The sequence below is a fragment of the Haliotis rubra genome, unplaced genomic scaffold (genome assembly GCF_003918875.1).
Source record: "Haliotis rubra isolate DU_JTF1 unplaced genomic scaffold, ASM391887v1 Scf1148, whole genome shotgun sequence".
NCBI classification, from domain to species: Eukaryota; Metazoa; Mollusca; class Gastropoda; order Lepetellida; family Haliotidae; genus Haliotis; species Haliotis rubra.
This window is the reverse complement of record NW_025765057.1, coordinates 229,742-256,615: the sequence shown is the minus strand read 5'-3', so window position 1 is coordinate 256,615 and position 26,874 is coordinate 229,742. Positions and strand designations below refer to the sequence as shown.

The following is a 26,874-nucleotide window of genomic DNA, read 5'->3' as shown; positions in this document are numbered from 1 at the left end:
AATACGGTAACTGCCCGAGACGGTTCAACGAAAATCGTGAAAACCCTCGCCTCAGTCGATACCGACATAACCCGTGAATGTGCATACGTCTGTGTACACTACAGTTGCATGTAAGTACAGTGATAATGATTTAGATCGAGGCCGGACGACCAAGCGAGGGCTGCTATCTATCTAGATATCTGTACAAGGCACTCTACAGCTCACAGTGCAGACCAGCACGTTACAGTCGGCTCGATATACGGAATGTGAACAAGGAACACTAAAAACTGTGGAACACTGATCGGACGCCGTCTCTCAGACTCCAAGAAGATGATGACAGGAGTGAAGGTGTTGCCACCGAAAGATGATGAACACCTTCCGGCGATTCTATCGGCGTCTCAAGTCTTCGGTGGTGTGTGTCGTTGTATACATCGTCGTAATTAACATCGTGTGCCTGTACTATCTGTCTCGGTCTCCGTCGCCGTGGATTTCCCATCATGGACCGTTCTTTCTAGCTCACCTGCGACGCGAGAGCTACACGTGCAAGACGATTGGGTTTTCCCCCACCCCGATGCCGTTAACTGCTCTGGCTAGTTTCCCTGGGTCGGGCAACACGTGGTTGAGGCACCTCGTGCAACAGGCTACAGGTGAGTGAAAGCTAATTTACACCTGAGAGGCAGATATGATTATTTATGTGTTGAGGTTTGAGGTAAGTTCGTGGATCACACGACATCTTAGTTACATACACACGGGACATAGTTCTGTGTCAATTTTGTAATTAAAACATACATAACATACATAAATAACACATATTTCGGTTGAATAAAATGTATGTTCAGTACAAGTTTTACCAGCATCATCATCATCATCATTTTTATTACAGTGTATGTGTTATCACACAAACATATAAGATAAGTATTCTTAACCATTTGTATTTAGCTATCTCCAGAGTACAAAAAGGTTTTGCTTTGCACCGTATAACCCTCACCATGCACCTGATTACATACAGCCATAAATGTCCGTGTGGCACGATGACCTGGTATCTGAGCCCTGCGAGTTGACAGGTTCAGTATCTACCCAATGATGACCTGGTATCTGAGCCCTGAGAGTTGACAGGACCAGGTTATACACAATGGTGACCTGGTATCTGAGCCCTGAGAGTTGACAGGACCAGGTTATACACAATGTTGGAGCAGTATGTTATACCACAACAGTCTGTAAATGTCGAGTCAGCAAACCTGTGGTTGATAACATGAGCATCGGTCCACGCCACGTGATGAGCATGACGACATACAATCACCCAGGTGACACAGGTAACAGCCTAATACCCTTCTGACTCGTTCGACATACATTGGAAATGTTGTATATGTATAATTGTAAACAGTCATAAAACGTTATCCGAAGTTCGACACAACCACAAAATGATGACTCATTACGGGATGGCTCGTTTACTTCGACACAACCGTGAGTTCGACTCATCAAAGGTCGACACAACAGTATTTGACTGCCATTATATATTTTTATGCAATAAACAAATTGTTTATTCCTGACCATGATCAACTAAGAGTTAAGAGCAACATTTGCAATCAATATGTGCTTTTTCCTCTACGCACTTTCATAGGTCAATGCAACCCATGTCATCGTATCCCAATTGCGTAGATCGATGCTCATGATGTTGATCACTGGATTGTCTGGTCCAGACTCGATTATTTACAGACCGCCGCAATATAGCTGTAAAAATTGCCGAGTGAGTAAAACTAAACTCACTCACTCACTCATAGGTCAATGCAGAGAACACGAAACACGCAGCAAGGGACATATTACAGGATATATTTCATGTATTATCATGAAACATTACATGCACTTCCAACTTAAATACCCCGGTTCATACATAATGACGATGTGCAGTGCAATATGCTACGATATTGGTATGAACAGCTGGAACAAAAGGTGGTAAAAACCATGTTTGATTGTAGCTACAAGTGAGACAGGCAAGAACTACCTCTTCATGTTGTATGTGACAACTATCGGGATTACTCCCAAATTACGCCTTGATATACCCAAAAACCTGTTCAAAGCGGACTCCCCTTTCCCGGCGAGTCCGGAGTTCAGATTATTGTAGTAGTCATATAACATATCAGAATGGATGGGACTTCCCAAAACAGAACACCTTGAAATGTACTTTAATATGTCGTAGCATTAGGCCACATGTCGGAGACGTGGTCTTAGCTGCACAGGCTGGTGTCGCTTGGACACGCTAACACCTGTAGGTTCGAATCCCGGTCCACTCTGAAGATGTCTCACTGACTGACTCACTTACTCACTAACTGACCCACTCACAGACTCATTCACTTACTCACTGACTCACTCACTCATTAATATCATATTTGTGTTATGTACCTGAACGGAACCTATCTGCAACTGTTTCCAACTGAGTAACATTTTGTTGTACACGTTTGGTCCAATATTTTTTTTGCAAGTGTATAATCTCTCTTGCACGGCAGCTAATAATCCAGCAAATAGTACTTGTAAATAGATATCCCTGGGCCCACTTGCGCACAGCAATCATAGCGCTAAGGTGTTCGTAACTCCCATACCTTAACATGGACTTACAATCGTCGTAACGCTAAGATTGTATTGTGCTTCGAGACCCTGACCCTATAAGTGAATGAGTGAGTGAGTTTAGTTTTACGCCGCTTTTAGCAATACTCCAGCAATATCACGGCGGGGGACACCACTTATGGGTTTCACACATTGTGTCCATGTGGGGAATCGAACCCGGGTATTTGGCGAGACGAGCGAAAGCTTTAATCATTAGGCTAGAGGAAATATTAACTTTTCTGAGTCTGTAAAAAAATCCATACATTTGAAGGTTTTCGACATGCATGACGTTTATTCTCGGATATTTTCAATACTGTTTTCCAAGACGTTGTTGGGGGAGATTAACTCGACGTTCTCTAATTTTATTGATTTTCTAAATTAGATTCCCGTTACTTATTTAACAAGTGCTACACGATCGTTTGTCCCTGTTAAAACTGTAAATCAGGTTTGACTTGTGCGTGTCGTAAATAGAACTCCAATTTGTTAACTGGGCAAAACTTGGCATTGAGTGAGTGAGTGAGTGAGTGAGTTGAGTTTAAATGCACTTTTGAACAGTATTCCTTTAATATAAGCGTGCCAGCTTAATTTAGGAGGAGAGGTGAACATGTTTCTCAGATGTTTTCCACTTTGGTAAAACAGACGAGGGAGGGTATGGTGTTGACAAACATAACAACGTAATTGTCGTGAACTGGGATTCGAACCTACTACAGTTATAGGTATCTGTCGTGCCTACTGTACGCAACCAAGCGAAAGCCGATTGGGCCACACGTCCTTGTGTCCTTTAAATAGAAAAATATTAAAGCTATTTTTCTGAGTAAATATAACAATAACATTAAATTCATCAAATAATGATTCATTGAGTAACCTGATAGTTATTGCACATGATTTGGGTTGTTGACGTTGTGTGTCTTTTGATGCAATTTATGACCTTATAGGCCGTGGGCCGAAATCTGTAGGGCCTCTAGAAATAGGAGAGTGCTTCAACATACTTGGTGAATACAAGAACTATATATCAACATGACCCCAAGGATGTGCTTGTTAAGAATAAAAACAATTTTGGAAAAATAGTTGCACATTAATGATTCACAGCTCCTGAAAGAAGGGTTACCCCCTGGCAGCATTCTGATTACACGGCCTTGAACTTGGCCTGTTGGTAACAACCTTTTATGGTACTTGTGCATTAGTAATTTGTAGAAACATTAGAAATGTTTTCATAATTAGTCAATATTTGTTAAAATTCAAATTATTTTAATTAAAAATTTCACCAATTAAACTTTGTTCAGGGTATTGATCATTACACGACCAATCATGTAAATAAAAAAATTCAAAAAGAGTATTGTCAAAGAACCATATTAATCTCTGTGATTGCACAATGCTATTTAGAAAGTGGTCAAATATAACATATATTATATTTGGGATTACACTTTCTTAGTAAAGTACAGAGTCTAGTACTTCTGTTGGATTGAGTCCCATTCGGGATTCGAACCCACACCCTTAGAGTCAGGCACCTAATCGCTAGCACACAAAGTCCGCCGCCCAGCCCGCTCAGCCACCACACTCTATGGAATATCATACATAACATTCATCTTTGCAACTGATTTAATTAATTACTTAAAGTTAAATTTAAGTTAGTATTCTCTAGAAGATTAACTAAAAAATATAAAGTGTAAGGTTTTTTAACAAATTTTGTAATATACCTCTCTCAGAGTTGTGAATAGGATTCACAATAAACAATACATGGAATTCATCTTCAATATAGGTTAGGTGAGGTGAGGTGAGGTGAAATTGGGTTTAACGTCGTGCTGGAGAATATTTCGCTCATATGACGACGTGCATGCGTGTGTATGTGGTTTTATAGTGCTAGCCCACTGAGATAACACGCCGCAGTGAAGCATGAATACCCCACTCAGACACATTATACTGACTCCGAGCCGACCGGTCCTTGTTGTCTCCATTAATGCCGAGCGCCAGGCAGGGACCAACAAGTACCATATTTTAACGTCTTTTGATATGACGCTGCCGGGAATCGAACCCGCGACCTCCTGCACTCCGGGCGGACGCTCTAACCACTACACCACGGAGGCGGTCCAATATAGGTTAGTCCTTTATTTACATGATGTGCAGAATCTTTGATTATAGTCAATGTTGATATAACGCCCTGTTCCTACAGCTATCTTACAGCTTACTACACCTACATTGTGCTAAAGCAGTTCTTAAATGGGTAGAAAGGTTAGGTAAATAACATGCAACATTTAATACTGCCTTAAAATACCTATAATAATTGCATTTGGAGGAATTAATCAAGGAAGTGTACCAAGACTGCTATAAATTATCTTATAATCTTTGTTTAAATAAGCTTATAAACATTTTTATATCTAATGACTTAACCATAGGGTAACTTTGAAAGGGTGATCTGTCATGGGGAAGTTGTATTTCTCTACACCAATATATGATTACATGGGTCATATAAAGGCAATTTTATCAATTAATCATTTTCAAAAGAAATTTGGAAACATTAATTGTACAGATTTATTCAAAAAAGATTTATTGACTGATCACACCAATTTTAAGCTATGGCTCAGAAATATGGGGAACATCTTTTTGTAAAAGTATTAAATCTGTACAGCTTGAATTTTGTAAAAAGTATCTTAAAATAAATAGGTCATATTGTAATTCTATGGGCCTGACTGAATGTGGCAGATTGTCCCTGCAGCTTAATTCTGGCTTGAGATGCTAAACATAAGTGTGCTCTGGACCAAACAAGTTGTGGTGTAAATATAATGCCTTATATTTAAAAAAAAGACAGTTTCAAATTATTCCCCATTAAAATACCACTGTTCATAAGATCTAGGCCCTCCATTTCTAAGTATAACAGCTTTAGTTTTCTTAAGTTTTAATTCCATTCCTGATTCTTTACAAAATAATTCAAGGGCAGTCATCTTTTTCCTGCACTTGAATACATATGTCTGAAAGAGCCGAAACATCATTAGCAAACATAAGGTCAAACACATGATTAAAAACAGTGGAAATAGATATTCCCTTACCACATTCATGTTGCATAATTGTACATAAATGATTGATAAAGATTATAAATTCATGTGGGCAAAAAAAGCATCCCTGATGGGTACCCACGTTACAAGAAAATTGTTTAGAAAGCCTCTCAAGGGTTCGGACACACGCACAAAGTGAATTATACATACACGTAATACTGTTTAAAAACTTCCCATCTAACCCAGCCTTATGGAGAGCATGTAAAAATTCATCATGTTTAAGTGTCTATCTTTCATCATGTTTATGTGTAAAGATGTGGTCTATTTTAGAATAGTTTTCCCAGAAACCAGCATGATATTCACAAATGATATTATTTAAATCGCACCAAACTTTGATCTTTTATTTCGAATTGATGTAAATAATTTACAAAGGGAGTCCATGAGGGATATACCATAATTATCGGTGGTCGCCAGATTTTAACAAAAGGCATAAAATGCCCTTACCCTAAATGGGAGGGAAATAGCCAAAGTCATAAATTTTATTAAAAGAACAGTGAGTTCGGACAATGAGACTTCTCGACTCCTTCAGAAATTCATGTGCAAGTCCGCATGGATCAGGGGGTTTACTATTTGGCAAAGAGAAAATAATATTTCTTGTTCGCAAAAAGGTTGGTTTAAAAAAGAATGTGTGTTGTTTGTAGGTTGTAAAGGTGGAGATAAATGTTCTTGTGTGTTTTGAGGAGTATTGATGCATAAAAGATTTGAGAAGTGATCTATCCATTGTTCAATTTGTTGACATGATTGTGATATTGGTTGAAAGTGTTTTCCAAAATAATTTCGGGTTAGTGCTTGCTGCTACTAATTTATCTTTCTGTTTGTTTTGGAACTGTCAACTTGTTTCGTTTAAATGTACATTTGAAGAGTGTTTGTAACTGTCTGAAGATATTAAAGTCAACATTGTGATCTCTATGAGCTCTGAGTGCTGCATAATTGTCATGCTGTATGTTTTTCTAATTCCTGATCCCACCAAGGTGGTTGTGTTCTCGTTAGTTGAAGCAAATGTAGCATCATATATGTGTTTTGTGTGTGATCAGCTGCCTTCTGAAAAAGTGTTTCCAAGTGTAAAGTGTGTAATGAATGCACTGTTTTCATAGACATGTATATTGTCAATTGTGTCCTGTTTACCCTCCTGTGTATTACTGTTAGAGGTAAATGTGTTGGAATGAGCTTGAATGTGCATGACAGGGGAAAGTGACATGAGTTATCTAGTGTGCCTACATTAAAACTTTGTGGTGAAAGGAAATAATGAAGGAACTAACATGTAGTCAACAACACTGCAACCGTTATGAGAAAAGCATATACATTGGCCAAATAAATCATTACCTAATCTACCATTTAAGGCATGAATGCCAAAAGTGCAACATATATAACTCTGCCAGTTCTTTTAGGAGAAGAATCTACCCATCCTTTATGCAAACAACCCTTGACTTTTCGTTTAAAAGCTCTCTCAATGCTAGTCTTATCAGTAAATGTTTGGTAACACTTCAGATGGCACTTAGCTGTGCTTTTAGGAGCTGTATTAACTTTCTCAGAGACAGATTTTTCAATGCCATCTAGTTCTTTACATATTGCAACACATTCACTCACTTTTGCTCATGTTATGTCCGTAAATGGAAGTAAATCACCGATTTTATTGTCAGTAATGAGACATAAACATGCCACAGCCATGGCAGAGGCCATGTTGTAGTACTGCACAAAATAGCTGCTTCCTGTATTCTGATTGGTCAAAAATACATTGCAACCATGGTGATTCACTGCTTTAGAAATTTCCTTTCAAAGGCTTCTAAATAGTTAATGTGCAAGTGATTTAACAAGAAAAGTTTTTAATAGGCTTTATAAATAACAGCCTTAATTATAAAACACTAACTTTGTATTCACCAGATATGTTGAAGCACTTTGACACAATTTGGTGCTTCGGCCCACGGCCTATTATGTTAGGGAGACTTGCAAACACAGAAATTATTAAACACAATAAAGGGGGCAACACCATATAGCTGGAAACTGCGGCGTAAAACAAACAAACAAACAAACTCAAGGAAGGGAATAATAACAATCTACATCATTTGGGCATTACATTAAAATGCGTTATTGAAAACCGTAGACGTCTTAGGTTTGTCTGTCTCTTAATGAGCATCTGGCCTTTAATATCGAAAACGAAACGGCGAAACTATCTATCCTGGTTCACTGGGGTATCATAAGTATCATTAACAAATCTGGGTACCGGGTACATGGCCAGGTGTCTAGTAACACGGTATTCTTGTCACATTCAGTGATTAAATGGTTTCAAGTCGCTCAAGATATAATTATTTTGGGTTTTACATGAAAATCTACTTTTTTTTACTATAGAGGGCAAAAGTTATTATTGATGGAGTAGAAGTACCAGAGACTACTGAAATATACGATGTATATTAAAAGTTTACAATTGAGAATGTTAAATGCATTAAAAAAAGACTGAATTTGGAATATAGCTCGGGTAATTGAATCCATTAAACAATTGCATTTTACAGCTTTAAGTAATCGCATTTTGCAAGTTACCTCCCTTAGTGATATCGTGATCTGCTGACCGTTGTTTCCAATCATCGATTGCCACTGATTATGAGAACTGGTTACTCAGCAGCTGGTGATATAAATATATCTTCAAGCACCTGTTAACCAAACTCACTCACTATCAACATTTCATCGTATGACAAAGATAAATATTGTTCTAGGACTTGATAGTTACTCAGTTGAGCGGAATTCAGCAGCTATATGAATATTATGACAGTAAGTAATGAAAAATACAACCATGTGGATGCCAACGTCGTGTTGATTTTTGTTTTGCATAAAGCAACGTCGACGTTTCGATGTTGTCTCCTACACCGCTATCATCCTTTTAAACGAACCGCAAATCTCACGTTACCTCCCTTAGTCGTGTCGTGATCCGCTGAATTCGAATCATAGATTATTGACTATGATAACTGGATTAGAATTGTATTACATACCATCGGCCTACTAAGTGTGTATTAGAAACTATAAAATTAGCACAGGCTTGTATTCGATTTTAATCCCTTACAATTTAATCCTTCCTGTATATTGGCTTGATGACTTGTTCTATATATCGTTGTTACTCTCCAGCTGGTTTTGTCTCATTAAGTTCTACTTTCCATCAATTACCTGTTGTTAATGTGAATCTGGTGCTTCTCATCACCTGGTTGTAGTCAGTACTGGCTTGATAACGCCGTCAGATTTGATATCGAAACGTTGCACTATGCAAACAAGAAATTGTTATCCAGACTGTGGTATGTTCGTTATTTACTCAGCAACATCAGGTCGATCAATCGATCAAACAATTAGTAACAGCAACACTGGATAGTTTATAGATTTAAAAGTGTCTTTTACATTTCATAGAAATACACACGTATGGTGCTACAATGCTCTAGGTTCTAAAGTTGGTGATATCCAACTGCCCCTTCATGTAACCAGATCAGGACAAGACAAACAGGTAACTGATACCACGAGGAACGTCCCACGATGTAGGATGAGGCGTTGCCAAAGTCATCCAAACCGCTTTCTCTACTCAAACGATTCCTACGACCAACATTGATTTCCGGGTTGTCTATCTCCCAGATACTTGAGATATAGATTAAATAGGGGTCCTATTCAAGTATAGAAGACTTTCAAGGACTAGGCTGCCAATTAAGGATTGTTCAGGGTTCCATTTGGATTTGATAAACATTATGTTTTTTTAATTTAAATGAGATACCTTTATTTCTGGGACAAAATACCAGTGTAATTGCCAGGGGGGAATAATGTAAAAATCATGCGTGTTTGATTCTACTAAATTATCAATTGGCTCTGACTTAAACCATGCTATGCCTGATGTATACTTTCTCAGTCTCACTTGCTTTAGGTACACGTTCAGAATGGTTAGTGTGTGAGTCAGTGAGTAAGTACGGTTTTACGCAGTTTTTAGCAATATTCCAGCAATATCACAGCGGGGGACACCAGAAATGGGCTCCACATAATGTACCCATGTTTGGATTCGAACCCGGGTCTTCGGCGAGATAGGCAAACGCTTTAACCACTGGGCTACCCCATCACTCCAACTAGAAGGGAAATAGCCAATATGTTACTTTTTACAAATGTTGTTGTTATTCAACAACTGAAAACTGATTGACGCGGTCAGATATATACAATACCAGTATTCCCAACCCCCCAGGATGTTTGCGGCAATAGCAAAGAAGAAAAGTAAGTATACATTATGTTTTATTGGGGCTAAAAAAGAAATGTTATGTATTTGATGCAGGTTGTGTTTTTGGCTGTGCATCGACGACAGTCGTCAGCCTAGCAACATTTTGAAAACGTTTTTAAGTTTTTTGTTAAATCCATTTTTTGAAGTGTAATATTTTTTGGCCGGGAGTGTATTTTACAAAATGTTGCAAATTACAAATAGTTAAAGGAGACATTGGATTGACAGACCAGACGAGGGTAACCTATCCCCAATGTGTGCTCAATGTTCCGCAAATCGTGTATCATTAAAGCAGGCCGACGTGTTCTCATTCTACGTTTAATACCAACTGCCTAGACACTGGAGGGTCGATAGAAGAACATTTTCAGCAATGATCCCAGTCGTACAATGGTAATGTTTGCTCTTCTTGGATATTCGTTTCCTCTGCTTCATGTCGTAATCGATGGTATAACTGATCCGGTCAGAGAGATACCCTCATCTTTCACTTGGCGCGTCCCGTCTTCACGCGGGGCGTATTGTTGTAATGCTAAGCAAATATCCCTAACCAGGCTAATATTGATGATACAAGGTCAATTTCCGCTACTTTTGACAGACTATTGATGTAGACGGCCCAAGTTTAACCACTCCTAGCCTGCTGTAATTGCGCCGGTATAGAATCCTTGGTCATTTGACGGGAAATACAGACAAGTGTCCGTAGGGTGATTTGTCAAGGTGATGTTCTTTCTCCCTGTGGATTAGTGCTGTGAAACTGTCTGGGAAGAAGTCTTCAGAGTGTGATGCTCTTTAAATATTAGTGTGAGGAAAACATAGCAAAAACTGATGTCTAACTTATTCGTAACTTAATTAGTAGGATGATCTTTGTTCTCGTGGATCTTGTATACGATCTCCTCTGTGGCCTAGTGGACACAGCGCTTGCCCGGAGTGCGGAAGATCTTGGTTTCGTTCCCCTGCTACGTCTTCCCAAAAGAGGCACGGTGGGTTAGGTTAGTGTTTAAAGCGTTTACTCGTCACGCCGAAGACCTGAATTCGATTCCCTTCATGGGTTCAATGTGTGAAGGTGTTCCCCTGTGATATTACTTGAATATTGCTAAAAGTGGCGTAAAACCTCACTCACTCACTTACCAAATGAATTTAAACGATGGTACGTGTCTTTCGCTCGGCGTTAAAGTGTCTGCACGGAGTCCGTATACTGTGTCTGAGTGACGTATCCATGTTAAACTGCGATATGGTATCGTCCTGGACCATACATGTGCAGTTATCTTAACACAACCTTAAACATCTGTTTAAGACATTTGTCGTTATATAGACATTTTGTGGATACGTACTTTGTGAGTGAATGTTTGAAACCCCCCCAGAGCACCCGAAGCGTTCTGTACGTTATCAAACTTGCGGCAGTTAAACCAATGGTTGATAGCATGAACAACAATCCACACAATGACGTGCAACCGGAAAGTATCTACTTTTCACGTAGCTTCTCCAAATCAAGCATGGGATACTTGAGAACTATTCTGCCCTTGATACTCCCTAACAGCGAGGATATCTATGATATTTTGTTAGTAACAGGCTTTACAAATATGCATCGTTTCTGAATGCTGCACTGCGATGATGAACCATGTCGTAGGAACACAAGCTCAATAAGGTATCTTTCCTAACTTTATCCACATAGCTTTATTTCAAATTCCCTTTCTGCAAACATATTGAGTGAACCATTGAGCCATTGAGTGACTTTTCGTACGCGTCATTACCGATAATGTGAACATCTGAAAGGTTACTCAGTCATTATTCATTACTGAGCGGCTTCCAGGTATTACAAATATGCGCATGAACTATTGCTCAGATAAATGACGTTATGGGTGACATAAATAATTCAATGAACTTCTGAAATTATCCCTTCAGTAGTTTAGAAAGGTCAAAACGCTCATCAAATTAAATTGTTCTAATTTTTCCGGAATAAAACGCCATAGGATCACAATAGACCAGGCGTCTGCGGGTAATCGAGTTTAATATTGTCGTCCACATTATCGTCATTGTACGTCAATGCGGTGAAAACTTAGTGGTGTCAAGGTCGATACTTTGAAATTGGGGACTTGTGTTATTGTGTCTGTTTTGTGTTTTTTGTCTTCGTATTAAGGGGATCATTCATAATATCCATAGGAAATATTGAGTTTGCAGAAAAAGATACCATTTGAATCTTTTGAAACGAGCTTAATGGAAAGCAGAAGCTATTCGATCAAGGTCACAGCATTCAAGGCCTCGGTAACACTTTTATGGCAGTCATGGTGAGGGCATTGTAGAATTTGAGGTATCACTGGCAAAATGATGATATTGCCCTTTGCAATTCCCTATCTTTAATTGTACCATACGTTCCCGTGTTTTTCTTCAGTTGAACAATTGGCTAGCCTTTGCGTGTGTTTATGACAGAAAAGGAATGATACGCTCACCTTTTCACAAACAGCTGGTAACGTCAATATTTCATAGCACTGAAATAAACACATCTTCATGATATATTCGATATGTTTTGCTTTTGGTTTAGATTTCTCGTCGTTTTTGAAAGTGTTTGGTCGTTTTTATTTAGCATAACCGTATTGAGGCCTGGACTCGCTGGTACAGTTGCCCGGGAGCACGGGAAGACAGGAACCCATGCTAATCTTTGTATGTTGTGCCAATAAGTACCCAATGTATTCCTTTATCCAGGGGCCCATTAAGGTGTGACAACGTCCTTGATGGCAACTGGCTTGTCATAGATCAAGTAATTTTCATGCTTTTCATACCATTCACATAAAGTATTACGTGTAAATAGACAATAGTTTCAACAATGTATCTGTCACTTTATTAATAAATGATAGCAACGTTCATATACGCATATTATACACTGTTAGAAGCGGTTGTACCATTGTAGTTCCGATTATGTCAAAAATATATTTAGGAACACTATGAAATAGTGTATCCGTATTGGTTTCTGTCATAAACACATGCACAGTCAAGTCAATTGTTCACCGGACAAACACGGGAACACATGGTACAAATCAAAAGCTGGAATTGCATTGGACATAATTTTGATCACTTCGGAAAAATCACAATGCAAAAACAAAACTTTCGAAAACTTGAATAAGGCTTTGAATGTAGTCATTCTGATCACATAACGTTTACGCAAGAGTCATACGACGCTCTTCAAAACTGTCGCAGAAAGAGCATATATGTTTATAACTAAAAACCTGTGAACTGTAGACACAGAGGAGTGAACCTATTGGAATATTGCGGCAAAATCAAATTTACCATTGGAAAACTGATGTCCCTCTCGACATACAGTTTTGTCATACCATGTTAAAACTCGTGCAACAGGTGTTATTTGCAACGGGACCAGTTGCCTTGGACTGTTCTGTGTAAAGAGGTGTATCAAACATCTACTAGGATCCGCTGAGTGTGTGGTTTCGAATCCCATTTTTTATTCCTGAAGTGTCACCATCATGCAGTGCTGTTTAATTTACGGAAGTGGTTATTAAAGACACACGTCACTTCCGGCCTCCCTGTGGAACCCGAACTCAAATACTGTAAGTTCAAAGCCATTGTCAGCTCGGAGCGGTGGTCGCTCCACCCGTGCTCTGGCGCTGTTCCCCAGATTCGCAACTGAAGCGCGTCACGCTGAAGACCCGGGTTCGATTCCCCACATGTGTACAATGTATGAAGCCCAATTCTGCTGTCCCCAGCCGTGATATTGCTGGAATATTGCTAAAATCGGCGTAATACCATACTCACCTACTCACTCAACTGAAGTACTGTCCAGAGCCCCTTCAGCTTAGCCAAAACAGCTAATTTTACTCTTTACAGCGGCTGCCCTCCCCCTTCTGTACTATAACATTGTATTGAGAGGGTAACGATGATGTAAAGGAGTTTGAGACAAGTCGTCAGAGTGCCTCCTGATCCATCATGACGTCTCTTGCGACCAGCATAAGTTGCCAGGAACTATCCTGACCGGAAAACACGGGTTAGTGGTTGAGACTTGCGCAGAGAGTGAGTTTGGTTTCAGTGCCCCGTCGAACAGTGTGTCAGGCATCACGGCCTGTCAGCTTGTGTCTATGATCAGTGAATTGTGGGGGCGACCAAGGGAGGTAACTCCGCACAGCAAATGATATAGTGAAAATATCCACTCTGCTGAAACACACGAACACGGTTTGTTGTTTACAACCACACTAGTAATGGCCCATTATATGTTAGACAATCCAGTGATTGAAATCATGAGCACCAATCTACCCAATTAGAATACCATGACATGCATCAACCAAGTTAAGGAACCCCGTTAGTCGCCTGTTATGACACGGAAGACAATTCACATCCTCCTCTTCATGGGGATATGCTGAAAGGGTTCTCAATATATCATAAGGGTACATCGCCCTAACTGATATATCGTGACACGGTTACTCGATTAAATGTATTCCACCGTATAACTGTAGTCTACTACAGTCTGTAGTAAATCTGAACACTCTAATAAGCTATTTCAGCAGTCATTCACACATCATCTTTGTCATTGGTAGGGGTTGTGGGACGGCATAGTGGTTAAAACGTTCGCTCATCAAGGCGAAGACCCGTGTTCGATTTTCCACAATGTACAGGGTGTGAAGGTCAAATTCCGATGTCCCCAGCTTGATATTGCTGAAATAATGCTAAAACATATTTTGTTTTAATATATTAAATATTTTGTTCTTTATATAAATATTTGTACCTTTTTCTTTGATTTCAGATTACATGAAATGTTTTATGCGTTTTGTTAGTACAGGATAGCTCGTCTTTAACCCGTACCATATAGTTCCATGGCTACCTCATTGTGAGTCACAGATCGATAATGTTTCTTTGCCAAATAATAAATATTTGATGAGAAAAAGCACTTATCCTATATGATTTGCGACAGATCCCACCTCGATTCAGTAGATTGTCAGTCCCAGTACTAGATATATCTCTCACCGGGCTGTCAACGTTAACCTTGACCTTGACCCAATATGCCGTCAACACACTGTCACCATTGACCCAGTCCCTCTCGCGGGAACATGAAATAGACATAACTAGGTTAAAATGCGTGACCTTTGCTGATCTTTTCAGCGGATTATATGTGTAGATGTTAAATGTAGTTAGAAACACCGTGCGTTGATCGATCGTCTTCCAGAGCTAGAACAAGTACTGCTTGCCACGATCTGATGCCTGACATCCATCTTGGTAAGAAGGAACGTTATCCAAGTGGCGTTGAGGATGGTGTTTAGCGCAGCAGCACTTCCTAGCTTGCACATCTTATCTTTGAAGACGGACTTAAGTCGCAGTGATAATCTAGAGGGACAAACACTTAACCTTGCTTTACCTTGTTCCTCAGAATTCTGTTAGGAGAAGCGGTTTATCAGGAACGTCTTTGCCAGCGTCGTGAATGCAACGGAACGTTTGAGTCTTGAAATGACACAGGTCGTATATGGTTTTAATTAATACCTTGACGTCGATGTCTTTTATTTAAGCAGGTCAGATTAATTCTGTGGTGGGATCGTTGGCTGAGGTTTCAAATCATCACGTTATTTTGGTGACACTGCTGACGATTTATCATTCACATATGGAACATATATGTTTCATCGTCTTTGTGTATCCTTCCACTGAAAGGAAAGTTTCAGTTGTGTCCACTGCTCAGTACATACAGATTTCTCACCACCTTTGTGAAGAGGGTTAGAACTGATAGACAATCGTCTGAGGATGATTGATTATTAATTCTGTCGTCAGAATTTACGTCATTGCATTTTGCGTTTTTGGTGCCAAAATGTATACGTTGTGTATTATGTTTATAGATTTGTCAGCACCATGGCCATGGGTTCCACCAATGTATCAGACCTGTATCACTTCGGGTTTTCACCCTCATTAAGCAGACACGCCCTTGTTAAAACGGCGTTACACCCATCGGACCCATCTGACGGGGCGGTGGGGTAGCTAAGTGGGTAAAGCGTTTGCTTGTCACGCTCAAGACCCGCGTTCGATTCCCCACGCGGGTACAATTTCGACAGCCCATTTATGGTGACCCTGCCGTGATATTGTTAGAATATTGCTAAAAGCGGTGTAAATCCTTAGTTATTCACTCTGTGATGAGAGATATCAACGGTACTACGGTACTATTCAACTAGGAGAGTAGCATTAGGACTTGTTACAAAGCACAAAGGGAAAGTGCTTATTTCTCATCAAATATTTGGAAAAGAAAATGATCCATTTGTGACTCAGTAGGAGGTAGCCATGGAATATCCCCAAATATTACTTGCAAATAACCATTTACCAATAAGGATTTACGTGTCATTTGAAGTATGTACTTATAAGAGCGTCTACTGTGTTAGCGTCCCTCAAAGAGATAGTTGTTTTACCTGATCTCTTTCACCAGAGTTAAGTGCGGTATTTGACGTTATAAGAGTGTAATCAGTACGTGTATTCTCCACGAAAAGATAGTTTCGAGAACAGAACCTCATTTTCCAAAATTAATTGTGGCATTTGACGTCATATGGGTGTTAATCAGTATGTGTGCTCTCTCCAAGGAGACAGTTCCAGCAACCAAATCTCATTTCCCAACCTGATCTTTGGTATGTGCCGTTATAAGAGAAACTACGGTACGCGTGTCCACTACAAGCCAATTATTAATCACAAGTGGTCTCTGAGTCGATATATCTCTTTCCTCTCCCAAGGCCTAGCACGCCTAGAGCTTCAGTATCCCTCGAGTCTTGGGAGGGACTGTTGAAATATATAATACTATAAATTCAGTGTCGGTACCTAGTCTGTGGGATTAATTATGGAGGCAGCTTCAATGACAATTGCTGTTTATTGATATTAGATGTGCCTTTTCTTTACAGATACGTCACTGCTCTACTTTATCTTGTATATATGTGTATACTCTATTTAGCAAAGACGTAGGTCATCGGGGCGGGGTCCATTATCTGGTGTAGTGTTTTGGTGTAAGTTCAGTCCTGTTATACGGTTTTACACTGCGGAGAACTTGCAGATGGTAATAGCTTCAGTTTTCAAAAACTCATTAATGGTTAATAAAGGCTGCTGAATTTAATAATTAATTAAATTAATTAATTAATTAAAAGTTTGTTTGTTAGCAGTTTATTTGCACCCAAGTATTCTGGGTGACGGAGGGACGCTTAAACAAAAGGCCATCCAACCCTGTGTGCATTCCAAAGCCATTCAAAACGCACTTTAAAACTTCAGACATAGGTATTAAGGGTTATTCCTTATCTTCAAGAACTGGTGGTATTGATTCAGGCCTCGGGAGATGGCCATCACAAATTTTCATTTTCAAGACAGCTTTTACTGTATGCGGTGTCGTGGTTTGTGAAAGGTCATCGCTACATTGTCGACACTCAAGGGAAGATTCTATACAAGAGCTGTCACGCGTAATCAGGATCGAGATTGAAGGCTGGAGTTTGTGCTTTACATCGAATATATGTTCGCTACATGTGCACCGTGTTTACGCTTGTTTGTTTGTTTGTTCAACGCTGCATTCGAGAATAGACAGCTATTTATTATGTAAATAATGTGGTTTGGACCAGACGACCCAGTGGCTGACATCATGAGCATCGTATGTAACACTTGCTCAGTAAAGTACAAATTCCAGTACCCTTTTTGAGTCTCATCCGGGACTCGCATCCACACTCTCAGAGTCAGACACCTAATCGCTGACACAGGGAGTCAACACTCGTCAGAGGGGTACACAAAGTACGTGATCTAGTGATCCAGTTGTCAGACGCGCTGAATGAGTGGGTTAGATCGCTGACTTTGTGTGCTGGCGATTCGGTGCCTGACTCTGAGGGCGTGGTTTCGAATTCCGGATGGGACTCATCCCCAAAAGTACTAGCATCTGTACGTTACTGTGACAGTGTAATCCCAAATATAACATTTTTTACATTTGACCACTTTCTACATGGCGATGTGTATTCATAACGAGCACCAATCTAGACAACTGGGATACGATGACACGTGTCAACCAAGTCATCGAGTCTGACCCCCCGATCCCGTTAGTCGCCTCTTACGACAAGCATGGGTTCCTGAAGACGAACTCTAACCCGGATCTTCACTGGGCTGTTGGTTGAGTGTCACAGTGGTTTTAAAGCTCTGTCGGGCTGCGTTAGGTCCGTGAATACTAAGTCTCTGGTAATTAATCTAACTTCCGTATTCCATTTCCAATTCACCTCGGACCTTGAGACACATGTGTATTGATTTGAAAGACAAAGACCCACCTCCAAACCACTTAGTGGTTTAACTATACGTGAAGCAGATTCGTCCCTGCAAGGCTACAGCGTCATTTGTTTTGTGTAAACGATCATGAGGCATAATTACTGTAAATGTCCGCGATCTGTTCAGGGTGTTTGTCTGAGACTAGTCTGATCTGTTTGACATCAAATGTAGTTCTTGATTGAGTTAGGGTCTGTCGTAGAAATGGGGCTCTCATACTGATGCTGGTCTTAAATATATACCATTTTTCTGGTGCCCATTAGGTCAGGCATGGTGGCGACAAACTAAAGACCAGTATGAGGGTAACTCGAGAGTTACAAGCGATCAACGTGGCCGTTACTCACGCCAAAGACCAAGGTTCAATTCTAATTCTGGACAAGGTGTGAATCCCATTCATGGCTGAATATATTGTTTGAAATGAGAACCTGCGTCCGTTCTGTCCGTTCACACACACATACGTTAGGCGACTAACGGGATCGGGTGGTCAGGGGCGCTGACGTTTTTGACACATGTCATCGTATTATGCTGTTGTACTGTATTGTCTGGTCCAGAATCGATTATTTAGAGTCCAACGCCATATGGCTGGAATATTGCTGAATGTGGCGTAAAACAACAACAACAACAACAATAGCAACCAAACAACCAACAACAATCCATCAGATCATTTGTAAACAAATTATAATTTAATGTCCTGAAATGACGTTTTGATGAAATAATTCCTTGCTGAAGCAGGACAGCTGAGAAACAGCATGGAGGACAATACTCGATACACTAAAATACTTAAACGAAAAAAAACCAGACCCAAACGCCGTCCGCTGTTAAATAAGTTCTTCAGATCGTGAATAGAATAACACGAAATTAGTCAAAATAAGGATCATCAGATTCCTGTCCGACCTTGACGCCACATCCCCGCTGTGAAAAGAATTACAATTCATGATTCAGACATTGGTAATTCATCTCGAGGAATGCGATTCTTTATCAAACCCTTTTATAGAAACGTTCACGACGTGACCAGAATTCCGCCATCTCGAGGAAAATAGCTCTTACATTGTTAACAATCGCTGTGGGCCCATTGCTACATAGATTTCTACATCGCAATATCGCGAGGATGAAAGACCTACACGGAGAGACATTGATTCTCAGTAACATATGTCGAGTGCCCGCCTCCTCAGCCAGAAAAGGTGAAACCAAGTTTTGCTAAATCGATAATGGGAACGAAAATTGGCTTAAGAGACAAGAAGTTTGCACATTGCCTTCTTAATAAACACAATTATGAAGTCAACAGCTGTCGATTTTCAGAAGGGAACATGGCTATCGTGAAACGGTTTAACATAGTTCTGGGTTTTGAGAAACAGTTTGACATCAGTGTTCGAGAGCACTTTATGCCGGGGCACGGGTAGGCCACTGGTTTGAGGCACCGCAATTCGCTCCGCAGAGTTACTTTTCTTTGGCACGCCAGGAACATAGGTTCGTAGCATCGAATCCCGGTCCCCTGCATTATGTTTTTAGGTTTGCTAACACCATGCCCCTGTTTTTTGTGTTTCACTGAATAGGTAAACTTTTGAAACCTGTACCACTTCAAGCTTGTCTCCCAGTTTACGCTCATACGCCGTGAATTACATTGACTGTTGTAGAATGCGGCATTAAACTCACTCACTCACTCACTCACTCAACCACTCACTCAACCACCCACCCACTCACTCAACAACTCACTCCCTCACTCACTCACCTACCCACTCACTCACTCACTCAATGGAAGTGTAACATATGTTCGGATACACGAATCGACTGAACAGAAATAAGAGGAACTTGTTGGTTAATGTTTTTAAAAAAAATTCCTCACAGACGAAAAACGAAAACCAAAGCTCAATTACAGTTTGTTGTGTCAGCCAAAGTCTATTACTTGGTTTTATAGCGTGTCTAAATCAATAATAAGGTTTGTCCTGGTAGTTTAAGTCGATATAAAAGCAGCCAAACTTAAGTGATATACAGATGGACAAACATTAACATAAGAAAGGGTGTTGGTGTAAAACTGTCAAGTATGATTTTCTGATGCACACGGAGAAGAGGGTTTAGGGCTTTGTGGTTTATGTGATAAATCTCATCTGACGTCATCGTATTGTTTTGCTTCAAACTGAAAGTATCCAGCTGGACGATGGAGTCTTGTGTCAAGTATCTTTTATTACCTGGAGTTTCCCTGTGTCATGGTCCGGTCTTTGTGTTGGAGACTCGTAAATATATTATTGAGTACACGGGGTCATACTGATGAGGCATAAATTTCTATATAATCTTGTCAATATCAGATCTTAGTTTCTGTTACCAAATCTTATTTAGTGTCTATTGTTTAGCAACAGTTCAGTGGTAGAGGAAGAATATTATAAATGCCTCAAATTTCAACAAATTATGTTGATAACATGTTTGAACGCTGGGGATATTGCCACAGATTGACCATAATAAGTCTACTCACAGTTGATACGATGTTCGGGGCGGTAGAATAGGATGAGACCAAATTGTTTAATGTTTGTTTAATGCATATCCCTGAGAAAGTATACTTTTCACTTCACGACGAGCTCCATGCTGTTGGTCTGTATCCCTTGAAGCTGCTGTCTATAACACATTAGAAATATGCCCATAAACAAAGTTGTGTGTGAATGTGTCTTTCTATGTGTGGGTGTGTCCAGGGGATTGCAGCATACCAGTCTATATACTGCACCATATATCAATGTTATGTAAAAGAGTGTTCTGTAGCCAATACTCTGAATAAAATGTGTCTATCGTCTACAGGTTTCAGGCTCAAAAAGGTTCGAGTATTTGTACAGTAATTTAACTTGGACTATTGAGCCTCGTGTGTCTCCAGCAAATAGGTGGCAGTGGAAATGCTGGTTCTATAGCGTAATATAGCTTGGCACATGAAATTGAGGAACTTGGTCCACGCTTCACATCAGAATCAGAATGACAGGCTCTTTTCGTTAACATTTATGTAAAACATATGGCGGTAGTTTATTTGTGGATGAACTAGTCATTGAACTAAATTGCACAACCATTGGAGACCACGCACCGCATAATGTGGTCATAGTAATTGTAGGAAGAGAAACTGGGCGTAATTCTATCACCTGAATCTGGTATCTGTATCTGACGCGGGGCACGTAAACATGTCAACAGACTCTTTGTTTAGTATAGATCACCTTGACCTAGCTCGCAGACAATGGGTACATCAAACGCTGGTATATCTGCCCACGTGAGCGTCAGTGTCATGATAAGATAAGACCGAACAATTGACCGAGACACACATGGGGACATTGGACTGATATTATTGACAAATAAGGCCAGTCCGGGACATGTGATTGGTTGGTTTATTGTTTAACGCCACACTCAGCAATATTCCAGCTATATGGCGGCGGTCTGTATATAATCGAGTCAGGACCAGACATTCCAATGATCAACATCATGAGCATCGTTCTACGCAATGGGGATACGATGACATGTGTCAACCAAGTCAGTGAATATCACCACCCGATCCCGTTAGTCGCCTGTTACGACAAGCCTGGGTTACTGAAGGCCAATATCTAACCCGGATCTTCAAAGTAACCACTAAGACACGTAAAATGGTATAACGGTGCAAGACAACATACAATTGTGTGCCGGAGGAAATGTTTTTTCTGTTTTGTTTTCAGCAATACTTAGCTATGTCAGAGTATAAACCCCCGTCCGCTCCCACAATCTAAGGTTCTCTCCACCACCAAGGCAAAGTAAAAGATGTCGGTGGACATTTGACTTGCCTTCGCGTGTATATTTGTAGCAAATGTTACCAATTTTGGTGATAAGAGTTACTCACATTTTCGCGGGTATCTGCTCTCACTACTGTTTGATAATAACTCATAGACACATGTTTATGGTCGGGCTGGGATAATGAGCTCTGCTTACGCCAGGAGAGAGGAGAGAATTTGTACATGGGGACACATCTTGAAGTCACAAGGAGACATTTTCCCTGTAAATGCATACACAGGAAGACGTCATAGGCGGCGTAGAAATACACTCACTCACTGTATACGATTTGAACATCATAAGGAGACACCATCCTTACATATATACATGGGAACACACCATAGGGATAGAGTTTCACTGCATATGACGTCATAAAGACAACGGTATCGTGCATATATATTCATGACGCACGTCACAAGGAGGGATTGTCCCTGTAAACATATACACAGGGAGACGGCATAAGGATAGGGCATACATGTTGAGAAATGGCTTTCACATGATATGGAGAAAGCGTCACAACATTGACGAGTGAACTTACACTGCAAGGTAAAAATCATTATTTACATCACCAGACAATAGTATAATTCATAAATTTCTCTGTTGTCGGGTGTTGAATCAAAATTCATCAACTTCATCCATAAAGTGTTTGATGCAGTTTGATCCCTTTGTAAGCGATCTTGGATTATGAAACACAATAAAGTTAACACCTGATATATTTTCATCGGTACTCCAATGCCCAGGCATGTAATCGGCAGTAGATGGATTTCCTTACTTGGTGACATTGCAACTGTCACCAACAGGTTCATCCGACCTTTCACTGCTGGGACAAATGGTATGAGGATACGATCATTACTAACACACCTTGTAGGCTTGTACACGTCACCATGGGGTGGCAAAGTACTGCAGTTGGTGGTTCTGGTATGTACGAGCTTTTGCATACCAGTGTTTGTTGTTTAACGTCGAAAAACAGCAATATTCCAGCTATATGATGGCGATCTGTAAATAATCGAGTGTCGACCAGACAATCCAGTGAGCATCGATCTACACACTTAAGATACGATGAGATTGGTTAGTCAGCTAAACTGACCACCTGATCGCATGTTGCGACAAGTATGGGTTGCTGAAGATCAATTCTAACCCGGATCTTCAAGGGTTTTCAATACCCCCAAAATACTGATGATCCCAAGCTCAAGTTAATCAGCATATCGGTCAGCGAAAATATTTTTGAGTTTGAGTTATTTTGAGTACAAAGGTTACGATTTACAACATTTCACATGAGGTTCATGCCAAGCGCCATGCAGAGTAACATATACAGCCTCAGAAGAATTTCAGCCAACAAACCTGGGCCCCGTTCTTCAAAGCGATCGCAGCGCTACGACAGTCGTAAGTCTATGTTAAAGTATAGGAGTTACGATCAACTTAGCGCTACGATCGCCTTGACGAACGGGGCCTTGATCTTTTCCTCTTTTTGATAAAGCTAAGGAATGTATATCTATCATTGAATTTTTGGTCCCTTTTGACAGCAACGTGATTGTCAAGTTTCAGGAAAAGCATGCTAAATATGCGGACCTCGCCTTTCAAATGTCTCGCTTGCATCCCAAGTACACTGTCGTCAGGCTCCACATTGTTCTTGGTGCCCTTGGTTTGGTACCTCCTGATCTCTTGGCGCAGATCGTCTGACACTCCGAGTAAAGCAGAAGGCTGCAGTGTTGGGGAGCCTACATATTCTCTGGAAAGTTTTAGGTGGGTTCGAGAAGGTAGCGTTTCCATTCGCTGTCTGGACTGCGCAGGGTTGCGTCTTTAGGACCTGACAGTGCCCTGAGCCATGGATATGAATTTCAGAATCCCATGATACTGATCGTTGGTTCATCACTCACTCACTCACTCACTCACTCACGGTTCGTATGAAATATGACGACATACGTTAGGTAATGTATCCCTAATGTACACGTGAATTGAGGTCTTAAACATTGCGCATTTGTATTTGAAATTCAACTTTGACCTTCACCTTGCAGGTATTGCAACCGGAAGTGTGTACAATGACGTCACACTGAAGCAGCATGGTTTCCCCGGGGAGGGTGTGAGAGACGGCCGGGTGGTGATGGTGAAGACCCACGAGTGGGGGAGTGAACATCGCCGGGCGTTCTCCCGTGCCGTGCTCCTCATCCGGGACCCCTTCGACTCCCTCCTGGCGGAGTTCAACCGGCGTAATGGGGGTCACAGAGGTCATGCCCTTCCACATGACTTTGCCAAAGGTAGGTTGAGGACGGGCATGGGATATCCGACAAACATCAGGGTTTACAACCACCGTTAGAGATTCGAACCTGGGATTTGCTTCAATCATCGGGTTATCCATCAGTCAAGTCTTTGGTGTTTCGGGATCAAGTATTAGATATATTGGTGGGTGAAGATATTTACTCATATATAGGGCATGGGTTATCTGACATCAGGGTTTACACATTAGAGACTGGAACCTGGGACTTGCCCATTGTCTGTTTTAATCATCGGGTTGTCCATCAGTCAAGTCATTAGTGTTTCAAGTATTAAATATTTGGCGGGGAAATATATTTTACTCATATGACACGTTCATTTCAAGACGTTCATATTCTTCACTGCTCAGTGTTTGGTAAAAAGAATGAGAACTGGTTATTTTCTTCCTGAATGAATGAATGCATGGATGAATGATTGAATAAATGAATGCAGTTTCCAGACAGTAGCCCAGTCAAGCCATCACTGCGCTTCTTTCAGTAAGAAGTCTTGTCCAGATCTTACGAACACCTCTTACGTGTGTCACCGGTTACCAAGTTTATGTCTAATGAGATATAGAGATTACTAAAAGAGTGTCTGTCAATTTCAATTTCTTTATTGCATGAAAGGCCATAGGCCCATATACAAAAAGGAGATACATATTACCAATGGCATATATAAAGCAACTTTCTGACTGATCAATTTTTTACTTAACAAAAAAGCATTGTAAATAAATAGGGCTACTTTGTGTTGTTTGTGAGGTTTTTTGCAAGAAAGTAAGGAAGACAATAGTTTAACATTGATTCGAGATGAGGACAGTTGCGGAAGATAATTATTTCTTAGATTTTTTAATACAGGACAAATAAACATAAAATCGAATTCATCTTCAATAAATAAAAGAATGGACATAATCTTTGGTTTGTTTGTTTTCAATAGAAAAATATCTTCCACGGTTAATTGATAAATCATTCAGGCCTAATCTAAAACGTATAAATGAATTGTGCATATTTCTGTAGAGAAGGTGAGCAAGATATGGTGTCAGATACCATTTATCTCACAAGTCGTTCTAGTCCGGTGTCGCCCTGTAACTTAATAACAATGACACTGATGGTATTTTTTACAGTTCAGAGCTGGCAATTGATGGTTTGGAAGTTTCTGTTAGCAACAGTTCTACCATTGAATTTAATCTCGCCATTGCAACAATGAGAAGCTCCCTGTCATTGTGTCGTTACAATTTTTAAAAATCTTCTTTACTTCTTTTGTCTTCGGTTGGAGCGAAATCCTTTGATATTTGTATGATGTGGAAAGCGATTTGTCGCTACCATTTACGACAAAAATAAGTCAACTTGACAAAGTCATAGTATCCCTGAAAATCCAGGTTAGAATTGGTCTTCAGCAACCCATTTTTTGTCGTAAGAGGCGACTAACGGGATCGGGTGGTCAGGCTCGCTGACTTGGTTGACACATGTCAACGTTTCCCAATTACGTAAATCGATGCTCATGCTGTTGAACACTTCATTGTCTGGTCCAGACTCGATTATTTACAAGTCGCCGCCATATAGCTGGAATATTCCTTACTGCGACGTCAACAAAGAAACAAACTACCACCACTACTACAACTACTACTACTACTACTACTACTACTACTACTACTTCGACTACTGCTGATACCACACATATTGCAGTCTATATTTACGCTGGTTCTATATTAGCGCTGCTACTACCGCTTCTGCTATTGCTATTGCTACTGCTACAACTTCTGCTGCTACTTCTTCTCCTGATCATTCTGCTGCTACTACCAATGTCACAACATGTACATGTACACTTGATAATTCCCCATATTGGTTTACAGGCTGGCAAACGTACGTCTCTCTCCAGTCACGTGGGTGGGTGGACATGAACACTGATTGGCTGAAATTTGATGGACCACTCCTCATTATGCAGTACCGAGACCTCCAGACCAACATGCTCAATGAAACCAGAAGGCTGTTCAACTTCCTGGACATGCGCGTCAGTGACCCGGAACTTGTATGCATGGTATCCAACGCGCACGGCAAATTCAAACGACCAAAGATTCAGGTGTCACCTCAAGTATACTCCTCCTTCATGCGATCGACAATCGGAAATTACATACAGAATGTAACCAAGGAAATACAAAACTATTATAAACTACGAAAAAGTTAATGTCAATGTCAATAAAATATTTTGTATTTTTTCACATACGTGTTTGTGCTTATTTATTTTTTTCAAAACAGGTTCATACGTGACATTGTAAATATCATAAACAGGTTCAGCCGTGACATTGTTAATATCACAAACAGGTTCATTCGTGACATTGTAAATATCACAAACAGGTTCATTCGTGACGTTGTAAATATCACAAACAGGTTCATCCGTGACATTGTAAATATCACCAACAGGTTCATTCGTGACATTGTAAATATCACAAACAGGTTCATCCGTGACATTGTAAATATCACAAATAGTTTCATTCGTGACATTGTAAATATCACAAACAGGTTCATCCTTGACATTGTAACTATCACAAACAGGTTCATTCGTGACATTGTAAATATCACAAACAGGTTCATTCGTGACATTGTAAATATCACCAACAGGTTCATCCGACCTTTCACTGCTGGGACAAATGGGATGACGATACGATCATGTAAATTTACTAACACACTTTGTAGGCTTGTGCACGTCACCATGGTGTGGCAAAGGATGTGTTGGTGATTCTGGTATGTACGAGCTTTCACATAT

General features: G+C 40.3%; 1 protein-coding gene across 1 annotated transcript; it reads left to right on the top strand.

Moving 5' to 3' along the window:
* The first annotated feature begins 505 nt into the window (after positions 1 to 505).
* LOC124254064 (WSCD family member CG9164-like) lies at positions 506 to 26,329 on the top strand. Its single transcript, XM_046687918.1, has 3 exons — positions 506 to 626; positions 23,880 to 24,119; positions 25,964 to 26,329. The coding sequence occupies exons 1-3, from the start codon at positions 551 to 553 to the stop codon at positions 26,293 to 26,295; spliced, it is 648 nt and encodes a 215-aa protein (XP_046543874.1). The 5' UTR covers positions 506 to 550; the 3' UTR covers positions 26,296 to 26,329.
* The last annotated feature ends 545 nt before the right edge of the window (positions 26,330 to 26,874 follow it).